We start from the raw sequence: 16,708 nt of genomic DNA, 5'->3' as shown, positions 1-16,708 counted from the left end.
TTTTTTTCCTTTTTCTCCCCAAAGCCCCCTGCTACATAGTTGCATATTTTTAGTTGTGGGTCCTTCTAGTTGTGGCATGATGAGCGGTGCCATATCCGTGCCCAGGATCCAAACCAGCGAAACCCTGGGCCGCCGAAGTGGAGCGCGTGAACTTAACTACTCGGCCGAGGGGCCGGCCTTCAAGTTACTTTAACAATTTGAATTGTGCTATACAAAAGTAACGAGTTTGTCTTTAAACAAAACTGTAGTCTTAGCTCACATCACACTAAATATTATATTTTTTGGCATCTTTAAATTATACTAGTCTAAGAGATTTATATTTACTAACAGTCAGTATCATGACTTCTTTGTTTGATGACTAGGGAGTCTCTTACACTGGTAGATTTGGAACTTTGGAGAGTTTGGCGAGACAAAGTCGGCAGTCATTCTGGCTGCGTGCCACTCAAGTCAACTATGCATGACTTCATATAGCACTGTCTAGCAATGCTAACTGACCCAGTAGGACTATTCCACTCTATTTGCCTTTTCAAAGCTCTGATGGCCCAAAATTAAGGGTTCTTAACGTATATTTTTGAAAATCCTTGGGGAAGGTCTGACAGCACTGGAATGGTCTGGGGGCTGGTCCCTATAAACTCTTGTGACTAACAAACTGAAGCCTGCTAGGACAAACTCCACACTGGGGAGAAAGTGCCAGTAGTTTAAAAAGAAATGCCAACAAAATAGATTTAAAATGAGCTAAGAAACATTAAGAAAATAATAAAAGCCATGAAAAATAAATAAACCAGAATTAGAAATACTTAGAAATTAGGTGACTTAGAAAAAGAAAAATGAATGAAGAAATGGAAGAATTCAGGAAAGGGAAATTAAAAAGCCATTTCAGAAATAAAAATTAAACTGGCAACACACAAAAGCAAATAAATGGAACAGATAATGCCTTAAGTAAAAAAGAAGATGGAGGGGCCAGCCCTGTGGCTGAGTGGTTAAGTTCGCGTGCTCTGCCGTGGCGGCCCAGGGTTTCGCTGGGTCGGATCCTGGGCGCAGACATGGCACCACTCGTCAGGCCACGTTGAGGCGGCATCCCACATGCCACAACTAGAAGGACCTGCAACTAAGATATACAACTATGTACAGTGGGGTTTGGGGAGATAAAGCAGGAAGAAAAAAAAGAAGACTGGCAACAGTTGTTAGCTCAGGTGCCAATCTTTAAGGAAAAAAAAAAAGATTATTGTTAATTTGAGGGGGAGATGATGATGGTATCATCTTAAAAATGAAATCCTCAGGGGCCGGCCCAGTGGCATAGTGGTTAAGTTTGCACACTTCGCTTTGGCAGCCTGGGATTTGCAGGTTCAGATCCTGGGAATGGACCTACACACACTCATCAAGCCATGCTGTGGCAGCATCCCATATGCAAAGCAGAGGAAAATCGGCATGGATGTTAGCTCACAGCTAATCTTCCTCACACACACAAAAAGTGAAATCCTCATATGTTAGTCATATAATTGAAATATTTACAGATTAATCATATGATGCTTGGGATTGGCTACAAAATAATCCAGGGGATGAGGGTTTGGAAATGTGAGGAGTTATACAGGAAAGAAGACTGGACATAAGTTGATAATTGTTGAAACTGGGTGATGGGTACTCTGTTGTGTTTTCTGACACCACCTCTGACACCACACGTGTGGGTTTTCCACACCGCCAACTCCAGTTCTCTGCAGACTTCAGCTGGGTGTCCAAGAATTCAATTCAATTCTGACACTACCTACCTGAAGTTATGGCAGACAATGCAGGTTAAGGGCTCAGCCCCAGAAGACCGTCCCCGCTTCAGGAGCCAGTCCCAAGTCCGGGGCCTCCTGTACTTTCAGCCAACCAGCTATAACTTACCATGCTTCCAACTGCCATCATCACCAAAAAACTGTAGCACTGTTCTCACAAAATCCTTTGCATTAAAACAAATAACAGGACATTTACATTTCAGTATTTGAAACAGCACATCCCTAGAAGATGAAAGGAAATTCACTGATTTAGACATTAATTTAGGACTTTTCATCTTGGAAAAAAATTATTGCTACTCCACTAACAGCTATCACTTAAATAGTACTTCGTTGCAGACATTCTTCTAAGAGCTTTACATAGATTAATTCAAAAATCCTGTGAGGTTGGTATTACTTATTATCTGCACTTTACAGATTATGAAGCTGAGACACAGAGAGGCTAAGTAACAAATCCAAGGTCACACAGCTGTTCAGAGCCAATCCCTGGGCAAAGCCCCATTACCTACAGACTAACACCCAAATTCCTGAGCAGAGCATACACATTTTGGGCTCTTTACAGCCAGCCCTAACACAACTCTCCAGCCTGCTCTCCCAGCACTCCCTCCCAACATTCTATCCTTGGCTCACACTGAATACTCTTTCCTCTGTCACCAGACTGTGCAACGTCCCCTCACACTCCAGAGCCACTGCACATGCTGTATTCTTGCCTAAAATTCTCCTCCCACAATTCCTGAAAACGGCTCAAGCGCTATTTTCAGGAGGGTCTGCCTGGATCGCAGGCAGGGCTTTGTTCCTCTGCTATGTTCCTTCTCCTCCTTCCTGTCCAGACATCTGCTACAGCCAGGACCACACTTGCTATAGTGTAATTTACTTTGAAAGTTTGCTCTCCCCATTACATCATGATCCATGAATATGGGATTCATAGTAGTTAACACTTATTAAACACTCCCCAGGAGCAGATCCCATGCTAAACACTTCACAAGGAGTATTGCAATGAATCCTCATCACAATCCTATTAGGCAGGCACTAGATCCACTTTACAGATAAGAAAACTGAGGCTCAGAGAGGTTAAACAATTTTCCCAGTGTTACACAACTGCTAAGTGGCAAAGCTGAGGTCTGAGACCCTATCTAACTGCTGCCAAGGCCCAAGCTATAAATCTCCTACTACAGTAACAATTTATTAACACATTAATGAGGGTCTTTGGAAACGGCCAAGGAAGAAAGAAACTAGGAGCCCAAATAGGTCTGCACACTAAGTCAACATATAGTTAGATTTTGCTTGGCTTGCTCCAGAGACAAGATCTTTTTAGGCTTTTTTCATTTTCTTGTATGATTTTAGCTTGGCTTCCCTTGAAGAGAGGGGCCAGGATGCTAGGGAGGGCAAAGTGCCAACTGTTGCACAGCTTCAGGTCTTGGCTCTACTGGATTTGGGAGAGGGTGTACAGGAGGAGAGAAGGGGAAGGGGGATGAAAGTTTGCAAAGGAGAAGAACTGGAGACAACTGGAGTTCCTTCCACTGTGATGCTCTTGTATGCTGGGAACCCAGGAGTCCTTAACAAGGTCATCTAATAACCACAATATCTCCCACTAACAAGAGATGCTTCTATCTTGATAAGACAACAAAAAGAATATCTTGTAAGACAAAGTGGCTAAAACACTGTGTTTTATAAGTCAGTTATATAAGTCAATTATGTCCCAATTACAAATCAAAAAGGCAGCTATGGTATAAAAAAACTAGACTTGAGTATTAAGAAAGGAGGCTTGTGCTGAAATCTCAAGGATGACCTATGACTACCTCTCTATCTCTATCTCTCTGAGTCTCAGTTTCCTCACATATAAAATGGAACTAATAACACCTAATATACACAGTTAATGTTAAAATGAAAAGAGAGCATGTATGTGAAAAGACCTTGCATGGGTATTTAACAAATGTTGTTAAATATGTTTTGTGCAAAAAAATTATGTATGTGTCTATTAATTTAAATATGATTTAAATTCATTTTGAATCTCAAAGATACTATCATAGAATTGGGATTATTACTTCCAATTTTATGGTATTTGAGTCAATGTCTTCATATAATTGTCCTGGAACTTATAAAAATTAAACCTCAATACTCATTCATTGAGTAATAATATTGAATAAATATTTATTAAGCACACGCTCTCTGGCACTTTCTTGGCTGTGGAGATATAAAAATGAACAAAACATAAAAATCCCTGCCTCCAGAGAGCTTTGGGGTAGATGTACAGTAAACAAAACAAGCAAGTAAGAGAGAATGATAATGGTGGTATTTCAGAGAACTATGGAGCAGGGAAAGGAGATAGGGAACATGTGTGCTGTTGGGATGGGGTACAGTTTTATACAGGGTGGTCAGGCACGGCCTTACTGATAGGGTAATACCTATGTAAAGACTTGAATGACAAGGAGAACAAAAAGCCTAGTTAATGAAGGAAAGTTCTATACAGAAAATTTTAGCCAATAAATGTGGAATAAATGATAGTTAGAAAAATCATCATCCTCAAGTCATAATTTAAAAATGATTCCAATGACCCTCATCGATAGACAAACCACAGGGGAAAGTCTGCTGGGGAAGTTTACAAAGGCGGGATCGTGCTGCCACCACCTGACCCACGGCTCTATCTCAGCATCATGGTATTGGGACAACACAATTGCATCATAAAGGTAGCCAGATAGAATACAGGACACCCAGTCAAACTTGAAATTCAGAAAAACAGTGAATAATTTTTATCTGAAAAAATGTAAATATTTTTTGGAGATTTTTCCTTTTAGTGTAAGAATGTCTCATGTAATATTTGAGATATACTAAAAATTAGTTGTTTATCTGAAACTCAAATTTAACATCTTGTAGTTTTATTTACTAAATCTGGCCACCAACTGCATCACAGATGGTTTGAAGAAACATATGGCACCACTGAGAGAAGTTTTCTTGTAACAAAAGTTGGACTTGAATAATCAAGCTTGTAGAACTAAACTCCACTTTACAGAAAATATGGAGAAAAGGAAAACCAGTTAAAGATTGCCACAATGAGGAAACAGGTACGTCCAGAAAGTGGGACCTTCTGCAAGATGGGGTGAAGGGTAGGAGGATGCTCATATTAGAAGAGGCAGAAGAGACATGATCTCCAAATGTCACATGTGGACCTTGTTGGTCCTGATCCCAGTAGATCAAGTGTAGAAGGACATTTTTAAAATTTGGCCTGGGTATAACATCAGTTAATTTTGAGAATGGCATTGTGGCTATGTAAAACAAACAAACAAAAAAAACCATGTTTTTTAGAGCTAACTCCTGAGACAAGTGAGGTAAAAGGACATGTTTGGGATTTAATCCCAGCTCCCCACCCTTCCCCTCAAAAAGGGACAGATAAAGGAAGTACGGAAAAACCTTTGATAACTGTTTGGTCTGGGTGGATGCGTATATGGGGCTCATTATACCATTCTCTCTACTTTGTATTTTCCTAATTTGCTTTTCTTTGTTTAAAGAGAAACACAAAGGAATGAGGTGGTGAATCACGCAGATATCTGGAAGAATACTGAAGGAGAGGGAACAGCTGGTACAAGGCCCTGGGGTAGCAGCATGCTCCCCACATTCGGGAACAGCAGTGAGAGTGGGGAAAGAGGAGAAGAGGACCAAGAAGCAGCAGAGGGGTTGGGTACGTAGACCTGCAGGGCCACTGTAGGAACTTTGGCTTTCCTTCAGAGCAAAGCAGGAGCTTTTAGAGGTTTTGAGCAGGGGAGTGAGATGATCTGATTTACGTTTGAACAGGACCTCTGTGGGTGCTGTGCTAAAAACAGACAGAAGGGGCAGGTGGAGGTGGGAGGCTCCTTGCCACAATTCAGTCAGGAGGTAAAGGCCTGCAGAGGAAAGGCAGCAGCAGAGGGGATGAGAGTAGGTCAGAATCTACCTGTATTTTGAAGGCAGAACCAATGGGATTCACTAAGAGCTGAGAGGAAGTATACAGAAAAAGAGAGATAAATTAAAGATAACGGACTGAGCTCATGGAGGGCTAACGGTGACACTAACTAAGACAACAAAGGCTGTAGAAGGCAAGTTTCAGGGAAGATAGAAGCTTTGAAATTCATAATATCTTGGCGGTATTGAGGACAGTTTCCTGTTTGAAGGCAGTGATAACTTCATTTTCTAATGCAGTGAGTGAACAAGTGTGATGAGGAAAATAATCTGGGACTCTGGCAGATGCACATGTTAAGGCTGAAGTGACTACTAGATGTCCAAGCAGATGTCGAGTAGGATATATAAATCCAGAATTCAGAAAAGGCTGTCCAAATATTAGGGCTCTACTCTCACAGAGATCTTCCATAGAATAGACCTGCCAAATTGTTCTTTCAAAAGAAAACTATGTAAAAGGAAGCTTATGGGTTTCTTGGGAGCAGAATGCTATATTAGTCAAACACTGTCCTGTTCTCATCAAAGTTACTGTAGTGTAAGTACTTGACATTAAGCTTTTGATTGCTGAGGCAACCATTTCAAAAGACATCCATCTTGGGTAGACATGTTGCCAGCTGTATGACACAGCTATTAGCAAACCAAGCAGATAAGGATCTAGGTCTTCCCCACCCATGAAGGTCCCTCCTCAGAAGGCCCTGGGTGATCCAGATAACTGACCACTAGAGTGACCATGCTTCTCCCTTACCGTGTCCTAATTCCCTCTCTTAGGCTTTAAACTAGCCAATAAAGACTGAACCCTTGAAACCCTACGCACCCCACCCTCAGATCCTAATAAAAGCAGAGCCCTAGGTCAATGCTCTCTCTTTGTCTACTGAAGACCTCGCTGTGTGGCCCTCGGGCATGCTGGGTACGCTCCAGGACCGATGAATAATAAATCTTATAGTCTCTAAGTTGCCTGACGTTTTTTGCTGAAGTGTGTCCTGTGATCATAATAAGAACCACAAAGGCTAGTCCAGCCACAGCTTTGGCCCCTGTGGGGGAAACGTCTGTGGGGGCTCACTACCAGTAATACGTCCCCTGGCAAGTGCCTCAGGAGTTCCTAGCTGAGAGCATCACTATCAATAGCCTGGGACCCACATAACAGTTACCGAAAACTCATCAAGGCCTACTGAGACTGTATTAGACAGGAAGGGCCAGGCTCCCCACCTTCTATCCTTGAGCCTCCTTGAACTCCTCTTCAGGGCAGCGGCTTTAAGGAGCAATCTCGGGGCACTAATTGACCTGAACTCAGAGGGCTGGGCGGACAGGAAGTGGATGCCCCCACCCAAGGCAGAAACTTCAACGGGGCTGACAGCATGTGCAAAGAAAGAGTGACAAGAGGCACAGGCTCCAACCTACAATAGGACTTTTCAGGATTGAGAAGGGGCATCCCTGCCTATTCTAAGATTCTAAGAGGGCAGGTCCAAGTGAGACACGTCTTGTTTATGTTCACAGACATGAAGCTTTGAAATTCATAATATCTTGGTGGTATTGAGGACAGTTTACTGTTTGAAGACAGTGATAAATTCATTTTCTAATGCAGTGAGTGAGTGAACGAGTGTGATGAGGAAAATCATCTGGGACTCTAGCAGTGACTCTGGGTTTTCAGGCCTGGGGATGATGTTTTCCTCACCAACTTTCATTGAGATGTTGATTCAAATTCTGGAGCAAGCTCCCACAAAAGGATGAAACCTCCATGCCAGAAGCTCTTTGAGGGGGAGAGAGCCAATGTTTGTAGAGGTTTCTGTCATTTAGATCCATTTTATTTTCATGTGCCCATACAAAACTTGTAAAAGTTTACATAATAAAATTGGAGCTTCAGAAACTTTAAATTAGGACAAAGCAGGCATGTAAGTAAGATTTAAGGTAATGAGTGAAGATGTCGAACCTGGCAAATTGACTATGTGCCTCCTGTTCCTGGCTCCAAATACAAGAGAGCTCTGTTTTTATGTAGATAAACTGATCACTGGGTGTGAAGCCTTCCTCAAGAACACAGTAAGAGGCTGAGGCATCCAGAGGACCACTGCTGCCTTCTGTGTGGCTCTGTAGTAACATCACAATTCCTTTAACAGGGGAAACTAGAGCCTGTGAATACACAATAAAATAAAGTTTCAATATTAAACATAGACAATGTGTTTATTTAAGAAAAATATGTCATGTTTTATAATTAAGCAGAGAGAAAAGAGAAAACTTGTAAATTTGTAAACAAACAACTCTTTTTGTGACAATCAAGGCCAAAAGCCAAACTCATGATCTTACTCTCCAAATCTGGTCTCCTCTCTATTTAACATCATAATGGAAGTCTTAGCCAGTGTAATACAATAGGAAAAAGAAATAAAGGCATATAAATCAGAAAGGAAGAATTATACTGTCCCTATTTACAGATACCACGAATGTCTGCATAGAAAACTCAGAGGAACCTACAAAAAAGAACTCCTGGAACTAATACACGAGTTTAGCAAGGTTACAGGATACAAGACCAAAACAAAAATCTCAACTGTATTTCTATACACTAGCAATAAACATATAAAAATGAACTTTAAAGAAAAAGAAATTACTCTTTATAATAACTATTCCAAAAAATGAAATACTTAGAAATCAACAAAATATCTATAGGATCTGTATACTGAAAACTACAAAATACTGAAGAAAGAAATCAGAGAAGACCTAAATAACAGAGACATACCATGCTCAAAGGCTACAAAACTCAAAATAATAAGAATGCCAACTCTCCCAAGTTATTCTATAGAACCAAGAAGATCAATAAACTCTAAGTACAAGAAACATGAAGAAAACTATGCCAAATCACATCATAATGAAATTGCTTAAAACCAGTGATAAAAAGAAAACCTTGAAAGAAGCCAGGGTAGGGGAGATGGGGGGGCTGCATACTACCTAGATAGAAACATAGAAATGGATGACAGCAGATTTCTTGTGGGAAACAAGGTAAGTTACAAAACAGTGGAGTAACATCTTTAAATTACTGAAAGAAAAAAACTACCAACTTACAATTTTTTAGTCAGCAAAAATGTCTTTCAAAAAAAGGAAGATTTGTATACTACACTGAAAACTACAAAACTGCTAAAAAAAAATTGAAGTTTTAAATAAATGAAAGGATACCCCCTCTCCATGGATCAGAAAACTGAATACTGTTACAGTGGCAAAACTCCCAAAATTAATCTATAGATTCAATACAGTTTGTATCAAATTCCAGCTGGATGTTTGCAGAAGTTGACAAACTGATTCTAAACTTTATATGGAAACGCAAAGCAACGAGACTACCCAAAACAATACTGAAAAAGAGAAACAAAGCTGGAAGATTCACACTCCCTGATTTCAAAACTTACTTCAAAGATAAAGTAATCAAGACAGCATGGTACTGTCATAAGGAAAAACATATGGATGAATGGACAGAATTGAATGTCCAGAAATAAACTCTTACATTTATAGTCAATTGATTTCCAGTAAAAGTGCCAGGAAATTCAACAGAGAAAGAAGAGTCTTTTCAACAAATAATACTGGGAAAACTAGAAATCCCCATGCAAAAGGGTAGATTTATGTTTTTATCTCACACCATACACAAAACTAAGTCAAAATGGATTTAAATGTAAGAGCTAAAACTATAAACTTAGAAGAAAACAGGAGTAAATCTTCATGACCTGGGATAGGCACAGCATTCTTAAATACAACAACAAAAGCACAGGAAATAAAAGAAAAAATCTGATAAACCGGAGTTCACCAAATTAAAAAATTTTTCTGCTTCAAAATACACCATCAAGAAATTGAAAAAACAAGCCACAGATTTGGAGAATTGCAAATCATATATCTGACAACAGACTTGTATCAGAATACATAAAGAACCCTTACAGATCCAAGATAAAGCAACTGAAAACAAACAACCCAATCAAAAAATGAGCAGAAGATCTGAATATATATTTCCCTAAAGAAGACACACAAATGGTCAACAAGTACATGAGAAGATACTCAATGTCATTAGTTATTAGGGAAACGCAATTTAAAACCACAGTGAAGTACCACTTCACACCCACTAGAATGGCTAAAATAAAAAAGACAGTCAACAACAAGTATTAACAAGGAGGTGGAGAATTTGGAACCCTTGTATAGTGCTGGTGGAATATAAAATGGTACAATCACTCTGGAAAACATTTTGGCAGTTTCTTAAAAAACAGATGAGAACTATGCATTATCAATCACTTGCCACTAAGGGAGAAGGGGAGGCTCAAAATCTTATTTCTAGTTCTCCTCTCAAAATCAGACACTAAGAAAATGGATTTCTTTTATGGTGCCAAAAAAACCCCAAAACAAACAAACAAAAACCAACACTGTTTACTAACCTGGTCAGCTCTTAGCTGGGTTGAACCATCCTTATATATCAGAGTTAGCGCCAAGGCTACTGCCTGTTTGAGCATTTCAATCAGCTGGCTTTTCTCCAAATCATCCAAATACCTAATATCACAAAAATGGTTTTTGAATGCTCTTGAGTTCCCAGAATTTAGGTAGAGTCCAACCTCATCAGCATCTTCTTCCAATGCCATATGTTTACTTGTTTTCTCTGATGAATTATTGTATGTAATATGTTTTCTTTTAAGATTCATGCTTCCCTTATTTTCATTATTTATATTTTCTTTTAGGGAATATTTTCTTTTATGTTCTAGTTTCTGTAGAACTGAAGCCTCTTGGTTACACTGTGGAATTAAACAACTGGAAGGAGCCAACAAGTTGATGTCCTTCTGTTTTTGGTCAGTAGACAGCTGATCTGTGAGTCTGATACTGGAAAACTGAGAAGAGAGTTTGACAGAAGCTCTTGATGTCTGGCTTGTAAAAGAACTAAGATTCTATCAAAAAATGGAAAATATTTCATTAGAATATGGATTCATAAAACAGATATATAAACCAAACTAATTTCTGATAAAACTCATCTAAGGTAAAGTAGGAACACAGCTTCATATCATCTAGAATAAACTTTCTAATGAAATTATATAGCGTCTTCTAGAGCAGTGATTTTTCTCAACCCAGGTAGGAGTGCATATGTGAATCATAAGCTGGGATAGGCAGGAGTTCAACAAAGTCTCCAGCCACACCCCTGTATTGAAATTGTGCATGTAATGAGATGCCATGGATGGGAATATGTTGCAGATGTGCGTAAGAGTGAAGAATAATAATTTACAACTTCCAAGTAAAGACCATTTATAGAGAAAATGAAATCACCGCAACTATTTGATATGTTAATCTATCTACTAAAAATTAAAAAAAAAATATGGCTCAGCAGCAATCCTCTTCCTATCTTGATCTAGCAATGTGCAATACTCATTCATAGATTCACAAACCAACCAACGGGAAAAAAGCATGCCTATCCATTTGACATGATGAACTATGGGTTCATTTACAATAAAATTTTATTTTGAATGTTTATTTTTCAGATTTTATGACATTTATGCTGTTTTGAACAATTATACACTAATAGTACTTTAAAAATAATTTTGAAAGAAAATGTTTTAACAGTTGGTCACATGGTCATAGAAATTTTAAATTTATACTCATTTTCATTGCAGAGAAATATCATATGGTCTTCAAGAAAAGACTAAAGCATAAAATTATATTACATTAAAAATTCTGTGGAGGAATATACAAGAAAAGGAGTTCAAGGAGAAAAATGAACATACAAAAATTCAGATTGTTCAAAAATATGCTGCTGAAGTTTTTTTAAAGGGATGATTATGGATATCAAGGTGCCAGAGTACAGCATTTAGATTTTAGTGGATATATCCTAAATGATGATATAATAGTTTTTAAAATGTCAACATTATCAATACACCAGAAATGATGTCCTATGAAACTTTTAAAATTTGCAGCAAATATTATAAATGTCAACTTAAAATGTCAGAAGATGCATGGCTTTTCAAAATTCTTTTGAGAGAAAGGGAGCAACAAGGTTTGAAGACCTCTGCCTTAGGGATCCAAGGAGCACAATTTGAACACTGCTGAAAGAATTTACTTACAAAGGGCTGCACAGTCCCTTCTCTGTTGAAAATGCCCCTCCCTCCACTTCAGGGGCAAACCATCATCCCATCAACCAAGCAGCAGTCCTATCATCCCCATTTTACTACAGGGAGTTTAGATTAGAGGAAGTTAGACTGTGATTTGAACACATGTAGTTTGCTCCACAATCCATTCTCTTAACCACTATGCTGCCTCCACCACTGTTTCATATACAAGGTCTTTGGTGATAAGACCTCTTCTCATCTCTTCCTTCAAGCCCAAACCATGTAACTCATCCATTGTGAAATTTATATCCCCTACTTTGTAAACTTCTCTTTATTTCCACTCCTTCAAAGTTCCAAGCTCTCTTCCTTTAACCTGAAAAATGTTCTCAAAGTCCTTTCCCTACCCTCTAAAGGTGGGGATCTTTAGGCTGACCATCTCCTAATCATCCTGTAGATCTCAACTCAGATATACTTTTCATACTTCAAAAAGACATCCCAGACTTCTCTCCCCACCACCCCGAAAAAGCAAAATGAAACAGCACAAAAAGTGGGTAGATGTCTCTCCTACCATTCCCAAAGCACTTGGGACTGACTTCCATCATGGCACTTAATACACCGTATTGCAGAGATCTATTGTACTTCTCTGTCTTCCCCTTCTCCTCATACAAATTAAACTATAAGCTCCTGGAGAAGAAGAACTTTGTTTTTAACCGTTGTGTCCATAACACCTAGCATACAGTAGACACTTAATAAGTGTGTTGAATGAGTGAAGGTTATCTGTCTAGAATTATTCATATTTGGAATGATTTACCTTTTTTCCCAGTGATTGATTCTTCCCATCTTCAAGTACTACTGAATTCTTAACACTGGACTTTTTTACCACTTCTGCAGCTTTTAAAAACACAAAAAAGAAACGAGGCATTAAAGAAATATTGAAATCTAAGTCATATAATTAGTTAAACATTGGAAACAGCCTCTACAATCATGCTATTTACTCATTATTTACTTGCTTAAAACAATGTAATAAAATCACCTCCAAAATGCATATTAGCATTGTAATAAACATTTATGTACAGTATCTCCAAACTTACTATAGACAGATCTATGTAATCGTGAAATGTTTATTAAAAATTGTTACCTAGTATTTGCATTTGAATACTTGAGTCCAAAAACCCAAGGTCAACATTTTACAGAACGTTGCAAGTATTAAAGGTTTGAAGAAATTCTTAGACTGAACACTATAGCAATGGAACAGAGATTTAGTAAAATATCATTAACACAAACTTTTGATTTAAATTTAATTTTAATAATCCTGGGCTGAAAATTAAGTGATGGAACCTGGATTCAACTCCAGAGACATGACTGAGGAGTCTGCTCATAACCACTGTGATACATGTTCCCTCTACAGCAACAAGAACAACCGAAAAACACAAATGGGGGGAAATCTTTCACTTACAATAGAAAAAGTTATACTTAGGATAAATTTAACAAGAAAGGCACAAGGCACTCGATGAAAACTTAGTATCTTATGAAATGGCATAAAACAACATCAATGCTGATGGAAAGACACAGCATTAGCCCAAGCATAAAATGTTTAATTCTTCCAAATATAAATTTAATGCAATTCCAATCAGAGATGCTACAGGGCTCTTTTAATTGAAAAATAATTTCAAAGTACATATTAAATACTAAACATCTGAAAATAGACAAGACAGTTAAGTTAAAAAAAATAAATAAAAGAAGATTGCCTTGCCAGATTATCAGAACACATTATAAAGCCACTATAATCAAATCCACATGATATTTGTATAGGATCAGACAAAAAGATCTCTAGAACAGAACAGACAACCCAGAAACTGACTGCAGGACTTACGATACTTTAATATACAACACAGATGGTATCTCAATTCAGTAGAAAAGGACAGATTAATAAATAAGGATAGTACATTAGCACTGCTTCTTCTTCATTTTCTTTTTTGCTGAGGAAGATTTGCCCTGAGCTAACAATCTTCCTCTTTTTGTACGTGAGCCACCACCACAGCATGGCCACTGACCGATGAGTGGCATAAGTCTGCACCTGGGAACTGAACTCAGGCTACCAAAACGAAGCACGCTAAACTTAACCACTAGGCCACCAGGGCTGGCCCTAGCACCACTTCTGAAAGAAAATAATACATGGGAAAACTGTTTGGAACAAAAATGACAAAGGGTTAACAACTGTATTATACAACAATTTCTTATACGTTGACCAATAAAGACAAACAATTCAAGAGAAAAATGAGCAAAAGATAGGCAGAGGCAATACACAAAACAGCAAATCCAAAAAGCAAATAAACATGATATAATACTCAAACTCACTAGTAGTCAGTGAATTAAACATAATTGAAGATGGAAGAGAAGAAGTACTGTCATGCATTGCTGGTACAAATGTGAACAGTTAGAATCTTTTTGGAAAGCAAACTGTCAACACTTACTAAAATTAAAAATACATGTATCACCCTTGGGAGTTGGGAAGAAAAGGATGGACCCAAAGGGAGCTGAGATGGGCCTCGAAGGTACTACTACTGTTCTGTTTCTTGATCTGGGTGAAGGTTACAAGGGTGTTCAGACTGTGAAATTTTGAGCTATAATTCAGTATATATGTGCTTTATGTGTATGTGTGTATGCTACTCAATAAAAACAGAGATATAAATACATAAATCATCTAACCAACCAACCTCACTCCTAGTTATCTGTTTCATAGAAATATATGCAACAGTAAATAAGTTTTAACCAAAATGTTTATGCCAGTATTGCTTCATAGCAAAGGACTGAAAGAAAAGTAGACACTCATCACGAGGGAAGTCGAGGAATAAATTATGTAACTTCCACATCATGAAGCAAGCACATAGTCATTAAAAAGAATGACTTTGAGTTATATCGGTTGACTTGAAGATGTAGAAATCTGTGAAAACATGATCTCATTTTTTAAAACAATGATCAAATCTCTCCACTGATGTACATTTATGAGTATGTTATATACATACACTGGCACAGGTCTGGTCCCCGGGAGGCCAATTCTGAGATGAAGGCCTGCATTCAGAAAGGTTTTTGGGGAGTGCTTTCAGGATCAGTGTCTGTCAGGAATGAAGGAGCACTGGGCGAAGGTGCAGTGACTAGAAAGGCCTGCTCTGGATCTGGCATGGCCATGCAGAGTTGTACCCCGTTGGATCAAGGGAGCTGGGCCTTTATACCCCGGCACCAACCAGTCATTGGATTGTTTGCTCCTGGGAAAGGGGTGTGCCCGTGGGCAAAAAAAAAACCTCTTTGCAGCTGTGGCAATCACTAAGAGGGGCTGTGGTGTGAGCAGCGAGCCAGCAACAGTCTCAGCAGCTGGGGCACTGAATCGTTTAGCATAAACACAGGGGGTCCAGGCATCCACGGTGTTCACTACAGTCCTACACTACCATTCACTACACTGGACTGTTCACAGCCACTTTCTTCACATACATTCTGGGAGCGACTCCTTCAGGATTCTGGTGGGCCTCTTCCTGGGGGAAACTTTCACAAGGAAGGTTAATGGGATAAACTGCATCTCCTTGTTGCTGCAGCTGGTCTCAAAGTTGCAAATGATACTTATTTCTCTCCTCCAGCACCCATTCTAAGGTCACCTCACCCTGGCTTGGCACCTCTGCTAGTCTTAGGTAGTCTACCTGATTGAGTGACCCAAACCTTCATCCCTGAGAGGTATAAGCCCCTAATCACCAGGCCCTTCTCAGGCCATGGCTGTTGCACTGGCCATCAAATTTAGGCAGGGGACTGAGAGGTGACCAACCATCACCTAGGTGCCAAGTATATGCTTCCCTGGCCCCATTATGTAACAGCAGCCCTAACTTCTCCTGATGACCAAGAGGTCATCTCTAGCGGGATGGAGATTACATTCCTTGTTTGCCCGTCTGTTGGCATAACGAACTTGAAATGACTGGGCAGCAGCCATAGCTTGAAACTGAATGGTACTCTTCCTATGTCCCTGGTGGGTTTCACCTCTGGGAGTCAAGACTAAACCTGCAGAACCCAGAAGTATGAGGGGAGAGAAACAAATTTACTGAGTGCAGCACTGGGAGTGATGGTAACCAGGGACACTCCCACTTCCACCTTTTGGTTCCCAGACCCCTTAATTACATATAATGGGGGACAATGCACCCTGTAATAGTCACTGATGTACAGTACATACCGCACCCTGGAGATTACTGCTTCATCATTGCAGGGTGTCATCTCCAAGCTGGCACTTGAGCTCTGCCTGCTACAGGCCATTCCACCACTCTATCAGGCTGGTGTTTTTGGTGTGTGGCTGTGAGGGAACCTGGTGGGTCCCACAATCATGTGCCCACTGCAGCTCCTTTGCTGGAAAGTGGGTCCCTACATCCAATGTGATGCTATGCGGATTCTGCGTCAGTGGATCAAATGCTCTGTGAGCCTTGGATAATGGAGCTCACTGAGGCTCTGCAAACAGCAAAGGCAAACCCATGCCTGGAATATGTGTCAATTCCAGTCAAGATGAATCACGGCACCTTTGGGGGCACAACGAGTTCAGCACTTTCAGCTTGCCACCAAGTGACTGATTGTTCTCCTCAAAGGATGGTACTACTGGAGACTCAGCATTTGGTCTGTTGTTGGAAGGTTAGACATTCAGCAGAGGCAACAGCTAGATCAGCCCTGGTGAGTGAAAGCAGCATGCTGTTGTGCCCACACAGCCTCCACCCCAGCCCCGTGGTTACTCCATTAAAGAGCCCAAGGTGTCTGTACTAACACAGCAGATGACAGAGGTTAGTGAAAGTCAACTGGCCAAGTCATACCAATTTTGTTCCTTCCTTTGGCCCTCTACTTCGGGTAGCTGCTCCACGTGCATTTACCATATTCTTTAGAGTTCTCTTTATTCCTTAGTAACTAATCTCATTACTAGCAAATAATGCTTTAAACTTT

The 16,708-nt window shown here is 39.6% G+C and overlaps 1 protein-coding gene across 10 annotated transcripts in view; it reads right to left on the bottom strand.

Annotated features, from left to right (window-relative positions):
• POLN (DNA polymerase nu) overlaps window positions 1–16,708 on the bottom strand; it is a 174,943-nt gene that overhangs the window by 139,219 nt on the left and 19,016 nt on the right. For 9 of the 10 annotated variants that reach the window (XR_011437649.1, XR_011437648.1, XR_011437650.1 and 6 more), the window contains exons 4-7: window positions 12,558–12,637; window positions 10,097–10,597; window positions 7,630–7,826; window positions 1,885–1,997 (exon numbers count right to left, since the gene is read on the bottom strand). Coding sequence is in view for 7 of the 10 variants with exons in the window: in XM_001489088.7 (XP_001489138.5) it covers window positions 1,885–1,997; window positions 7,630–7,826; window positions 10,097–10,597; window positions 12,558–12,637 (891 nt within the window). In the remaining 3 variants the exon portion in view is untranslated. The remainder of the gene's footprint in view (window positions 1–1,884; window positions 1,998–7,629; window positions 7,827–10,096; window positions 10,598–12,557; window positions 12,638–16,708) is intronic. The other variant, XM_070264052.1, reaches the window with a different exon arrangement.

The sequence above is a fragment of the Equus caballus genome, chromosome 3, assembly GCF_041296265.1.
Source record: "Equus caballus isolate H_3958 breed thoroughbred chromosome 3, TB-T2T, whole genome shotgun sequence".
NCBI lineage: Eukaryota > Metazoa > Chordata > Mammalia > Perissodactyla > Equidae > Equus > Equus caballus.
Note: the sequence above shows the minus strand (reverse complement) of the source record. Positions and strands in the feature narration are given on the sequence as shown.